Raw genomic sequence first — 6,436 nt, 5'->3', positions numbered from 1 at the left:
TTTTTTTTTTCCCAGTAAAACACATGCAAGCAGATTTTTTTTTTTTGAGAAATTACGCGTCTGATGTTTCCATGTTCGCCCCTTCGCATCCCACGGGCTTGCCTCGCTGCAAAAACGAGCAGGCCGGTGAGTGATTTAAAGTTCACGCGGGCCCGGATTTTAATGCGGCCCAGGCCACCAAACACTTCAAAAACCACACCATGATCCTGGATTGACTAACCAAACGCATCTAGGCCTTCCGTCGCACGAGCCAACCAAAAGGAAAGGAAAACTCCCCAATCCCGTCCCGATTTCGTACGCCGGTAGCTCTCGCCGCCGAACCCGCGCTGTGTCACCCCCTTCGTCGCCCACCTCGCCGCCGGCAATGGTCGTCGCGCAGGAGCCGATGAAGGAGTAGCCGTCGGACCTCAGGAGCACCCACGACTTCCGCACGTGCAGCCCCAAGGTGAAGCCCTGCTCTCGTGCCTTAGAGCATCTACAGTTGGACTTGACAAATCCAGCCCCTTAAACGTCCGCGGACGCGTCGCAATGACTGCACATGCCTTAAATTTCAATAGTTGCATCCGGACATCTTATACTAGAATCTCAAATCCATACAAAGACATGCAAACTAAAATAAGCATATGTACTATGTCGATCACCTAGCTACTCGTCGTCGGAGATGTTGACGATCTCCATGCCTGACTCTGGCAGCATGGGCGGCAGCTGCAGCTCCGCCTCCTCCGCCTCTATCTTAGCGGCGAAGAGCGCGTCGGACTCCGCCTGCTCCCGCCGGAGGAACGCCTGGTTGGCATCCACATAGGCCTCATCTTGGACTCCAGGATGGTCCGCTACTTCGCCATCTCGTCGACTAGGCGACCGCGAACTCCACCTGCTCCATGTTGAAGCTCGGCAGCTCCGGCTCCTCCACCTTCATCGGAGCCATCTCCTCCTTCTCCTCTTTTTCCGGTTGCTCCTCCTCCGGCTCCAGTGAATCCGAAGGCAGCTTGACAACGATGCGGGCGGCGCGTGCAGCTTGCCTCGCCCGGATCTCGTAGCGACGCTCCAGCGTTGGCCATGCGGTGTTCACGCCGCAACGACGGACGCGGCGTCTGTCGAAGCGCCGAGTTTCTAGGTGTTTCCGTGTGGAACCCCATCGTCAGACCGATGTGGCGGGCGTGCCCAGACACGCCCGGGCACCCACATATCCGCCCCATATTTAAGCTGGATATAGCCCAGACATTTGAGACCCGTTTGAGACGTCCAATCTAAATTAAAAAAATATGACCTGACCGGCGGGTTTAAGACCCGGATGTAGATGCTCTTACTTCTTTCGGCCGCTCCGTCTAGTCACACCCAACCTCGGTTTCGGGCGTGCCGTCGGTTTCCTGACAATGTGTGCCTCGGGCGTGTAGCGACCGGTCGCCATGGCCATGGGCGTTCTCATCCACCATCCAGTGGCTTGCGGTGGTCGCAGCCGTCAACTGGTGCTGGCTATGGTCCCGGCGAGCTCGTGGCAAGAGCACATTGCTTACTTTAGATGGCACTGTAGCCACGCGGTCAGGCAAGTCTAGCCGTCAGATGGATACTACTAATCAGCAGCGCTAGTTGCATTTCCATCTTGGAATTCAAATTTCAGAGACTGTAGTAGTAGTTGTAGTAGGGATAATCAAACAATTTACGCGATAGAGAAAATATAGTTCCTGTCCACATGTATGACTAGTTCCTGTTTGGGATTTCTGAATTCAGTTATGTGCCAGCTAAATACTGGATCCTTTTTATGTTGCAACAACTGGACGGAGAAAATAGGCTCAGCACATTGACCAACGATCTTTTACTGTCCATCTTGGGAAGAGTCAGTTCACGTGTGACTGCAGGGACAAGTGTGCTCTCTACACGGTGGAGGCAGCTTCCTTGGTTGCTGCCTGAGCTCCCGATTGATGTCAGGGATTTCCTATCCGCTCCGTGCGCTGACCCTATTGAGGCAAATGATATGGAACAAGCTATGGCGTCTTTGACCAAAGCAACCAAAAGTTTGCTGGATAAACAACAAAGAGAATCCACTATTTCAAGTTTGCAGCTTAAGCTCTATTTGATCAATACTTTCCTGTGCGAAGTTGGCCCGGTGATAGATGATGCAATCGACAGTGGTTTGTTGAAAGATTTGGATCTCACCATTCTTGATGAGACAGATGCTTTGGACCGTGTTGAGGAGGATATGCTGCAGCGAGCTCAAGAAGTATATTCTTTTTTCACTGCCTACCCCAGTGTGCTCCACTGCCTCGCAAAGCTCTCTCTGAAAATTGTAGGCTTTGACAGATTAGACATGCACCATGTCCTCTTTGACTGCTGCAAGCAACTGGAGCATCTAAACTTTTTTCATTGTGACACTGGTTCCTTTTCCCTCTTCAATATTGATGCACCAGACTCATAACTTTGTGTCCTAGAAATCGAAAAGTGTCACTTTGTGAGAATTGACCTGGTCTGCCTCCCAAAATTGGAGAAGTTAAGTGAGCTTCTATGTGGAGTAACAGGTATACATACTCTCACTCTGGATTTCCAAGGAGAAAATGTAAGTACTACTTCATTTTTGCTAATTGTGCCTTCATTTGGTATTCGTCATGTTGTCACATTTATGAAAATTATATCATGCATGATGTTTTTATTCATTGATATTCTCATTTTTGTCCTTGCAAACTATTAATTGATAATTTCATTTTGTTTGTTTATTTAATGTTGTGATCAGCTTTGGTTGCAACCTGAAATGGAGGAACTCTGCACCGCATTCAGCAAACTAAGGAAGCTGTTTCTACGTGGTATATTTGTTGAATTTGACATTTTATGGACAAAGGCCTTTCTTGCAGCAGCACCATCTATCGAAATGTTGCACATTGATTGATTTCTTTGTCCACCTTTGGAGCTTTAGTTTTTCACAAATTTTAGTGGGAAGTTGTTTAAAACTTGATTCCAATGACATATGTAATGTATCTCTCACACAAATGCACGTATGGGAACATGTATGCGATGTGGGTGAGGCCAGACCAGCTTCCTACCTTACCAGAAGCACTCCTCGGTGGGAAATGCACTTGGACAGCAGCTCGGAGAACAAGCTTCTGAAAGAGCTAGAATTCGCTGGATTTAAATCACTAGAACACCAGTTTACGTTTTTAAGATCAATGTTGGAGCGATGTCCCAACTTGCAGAAGATAGTTCTGAGGGGAGATGAGCAGTGTAGTTCCTGTGATGCCCTTAAGGCGCCTCGTCCTTCAAAATTTCCGAATAGGAAAGAGGAGCAAGAAATGGTGGTTAAGCGGATTAGAGAGAGAGAGGCCAAATAATGTTCTTGCCAGAGATTATTTTTTACAAATAGGAAGAGAGGCCAAATAATGTTCAGTACTACTTATAAGTTGTAAGAAACACTTTCTATGCTCTGTTTCTGAGAGAAGATGTTCATTTAAAAGACAACAGAGTGCCAGGCCCAGAAGATCACATTAACATGGCTTTTTGACTGAAAAACAGAAAAGGAAAAACCAGAGGTTGATTATGTCCACTCCATTGAAGATGTACAAAAGTGCTCTAGACTTGCATATGGTTTCATGCAGTACGGGAGTGTGTAGCTAGCTATTTCTTTCTGTTTGCAGTTTTCACGAACATACCAAGAGATCAAGGATAGCATTGTGTTCGCTATCGGCACCGAGATGCACCACAAGGTAAGCACACGTTTCTAGATAAATAGCATAACTTAGCACAAATCCAGATAGATTGCACAGAGCAGGGCCAAATTTAAACTACATAGGTTCAGATAGATAGTGCTGTCGCAGCAGCAGCAAAGGAAACAGTTTGGGCCTTTGGGGCACCTATAGGGTGCAAGCAAAGGCAAATAGAGAGTAGGATTTGGATCAAGGAGTACTTCTTGGTGGGTAGAAGTGACGCATCGGTGTCGGGCGAAGTTGGGGCAGACTCGTCGATCATGGCTTGGCGTTGTGCACCTTGGCTGCAGAAGCAGATGAGTCGATGGTAGCGAGGTTGTCTGCGTCCTCAGGCCCCACAAGTTCAACCCCCACCCTGTTGACATCGCGAGCATGTATTGCCATTTCAGCCTCTCGCAGAGCTAAATCCAGGGCGACATTTTGCTCCGTCAGTAGATCACGTGCTCACATTGATTCTTCAAGAATTGCCGCATGAGAGGGCAACAGCTACCTGAGAAGAGTACCATATATGATCTCATTAAAAAAGTTGTAGAATCCTAGTTTTTTTCTAACCCATGCAGAATGCATGCTAATACACCATGTATATCAATATATAGGTAAGTTTTTGTGAATGTCCTTTTGTAGGACTGGGCTTAACGCCCAGGTCCATTTAAAAGAAAACAAAGTGCTGGTAGCAGTTATTCAGAGGAGCACACTGTTAGAACTCTTTGACATGGCTTTTCGACTGAAAAACAGAAAAAGAAAAACTACAGAGAAGGTTGATTTATGTTCATCAGAAAAATTATTAACTACACATCTTTCCTAATATTGTACTGTTGCATTCCTTTCCTCTTTTTACTGATGTGTAGCTTGAACACAGTGCTAATTTATGTAGTTATAAATAAATTTAAGCTTACAGTACCCAAGCTAAGGAAATAACTTATGCTTGACTTAACCTGCATCAGAAGTTGAACATATATGATATATCCTCTAAGCAAATTATGAAATAACACCATATACCTAACCAACAAACATGGTTGTCGCAGGGAGCATGCTAACCTGCATTCCACTCCATTCAAGATGTGTACAAAGTGTTCAAGACTTGCATATGGTTTCATGCACTACACCGGTGTATAGCTAGCTATTTCTTGTTGTTTGCAGTTTTCACATATCATTTATTCAGTGTGCAGCAGTGAACAAACATTAAATTATTGATTATTCTACTTTGAAGAGGTTTTTTTTAAATTAACTCAAGACAAATGGTGTTCTAAAAATATCAGGGGAAAGTGTAGTAGCAACCTGATCGGCGACAACCTCGATGAGCTCGAGTTCATGAGCAAGCCACTTCCTTGCACTATCAGATGGGAGCATCAAAACCATAATTGCGTAGCTTTTTGCCAAAAGCTCAGGATGAAAGTTTGGAAGATGCAGCACCGGGACTCTCACAGCAGCCACCTCGGGTGGGACATGCCGCCCTTGAACAGGGTGGATCCTCGCAAAAGGAGATGTATGTGGCACTATAATAGCCCGGTTGGTACTGAAGACTTGGTTGACAACAGGGAGATTAATCTCCACAGAAGAGCCCGTGGGGATGTGGTGGCGCATGGTATGAGTTAGCTCAAGGCTCGAACCGCTCCTCGACGGCATCCAGAAAGCACATTCCTGCAGACCCAGCGTCCTCCCGAGCTCAACCAGAGTAGTCTTGAGGATGGTGTGCCTGTCAAGCGTGCTCCTGATCTCATGGATGAGCATCCTGACATGCCTCCCGGTCTCCTCCTGCGATCGCATGAGGCTCAACTCCCTGTCGAGCTTGTCGGCCTTCTTGAGGAACAACTCCCTCGTCTTGACACCCAACAAATCAGGTATGATATGGATGAGCGTGAGGGCCGTCGCGCAGGACACGACGGCCGTGGTGACCTTGGTTACCGTCATGACGATGTCGACGGTCCTGGTGTGCTTGGTGAAGGTCCAGAGGTTTATGAGGTGGGTGGCCCCACAGAGGACTATGAAGGCGCTGAACTGGAGGAGCACCCATCTGTAGGGGAAGGATGCCGACTTCTTGGCGAAGTAGATCAGCTCGAGTGGGATGGAGAAGTAGGCGAGGGCTATGAAGAAGTCCGAGATGTACTGGTACTTGATGAGGAGCTCGTCAGTTCGCCGGAACTGCTCGATGCAGGCACAGCCCTCCATTTAGTTAATCTGGAGCCTGGATGCCTAACTATAGAGTGTCGTTGTTGTCTACTTGTCTTCCTGGCCTGCACTTGTTCCCTGAAGAAGATTAATCGAAAATCAGTCCGAGTGTGAGAATAAGATACTAGAATTTTTGAGTAATCAAGCAAGTCAGATTCATTAATTGAAGAAAAACAAGTATAAAGAACATAAATTCAGGTACTTCCATGGTAGTATGTGGTAGGTGTATGAACTGATGCACGTTGAGCAGAGATTTGTAAAAATCTAAGTAGCCAAGTGTCCTAGGGTGAAGCAAACTAGATGTGGAATGAAGCAGCCTAAATAGCTATTCTCAAACTAGATGCGGCATTTCAATTTCCACAAAAGAGTAGGGGTCCTGCTTAACATATCCATATCAAGTAAAGTCGCGAGTAAGCTTAGCATGTCAAATATTTCCGGGATCCCAGCTGCAGCCTGGTTTTCAGATCTGGGTAACCCATGAGAGAGATCGCTGCCAGACCTAAACCATGGTCGATGGATGCAGCATGGAGCAAGAGAGACTGCACTGTCTGCCGTAGTAGAGACGAGGACGAGAAGAA

The 6,436-nt window shown here is 46.8% G+C and overlaps 1 protein-coding gene across 1 annotated transcript; it reads right to left on the bottom strand.

Moving 5' to 3' along the window:
- Nucleotides 1-3,568: 3,568 nt before the first annotated feature.
- Nucleotides 3,569-6,344, bottom strand: LOC119345056 (probable ethylene response sensor 1). Its single transcript, XM_037615289.1, has 2 exons — nt 4,968-6,344; nt 3,569-4,179 (listed from the first exon to the last, which is right to left on the bottom strand). The coding sequence occupies exons 1-2, from the start codon at nt 5,856-5,858 to the stop codon at nt 4,147-4,149; spliced, it is 924 nt and encodes a 307-aa protein (XP_037471186.1). The 5' UTR covers nt 5,859-6,344; the 3' UTR covers nt 3,569-4,146.
- Nucleotides 6,345-6,436: the final 92 nt, after the last annotated feature.

Source organism: Triticum dicoccoides, unplaced genomic scaffold, assembly GCF_002162155.2.
Source record: "Triticum dicoccoides isolate Atlit2015 ecotype Zavitan unplaced genomic scaffold, WEW_v2.0 scaffold201959, whole genome shotgun sequence".
Classification (NCBI taxonomy): Eukaryota; Viridiplantae; Streptophyta; class Magnoliopsida; order Poales; family Poaceae; genus Triticum; species Triticum dicoccoides.
The sequence above is the reverse complement of the archived record's forward strand: the minus strand, read 5'-3'. Positions and strand labels throughout refer to the sequence as shown.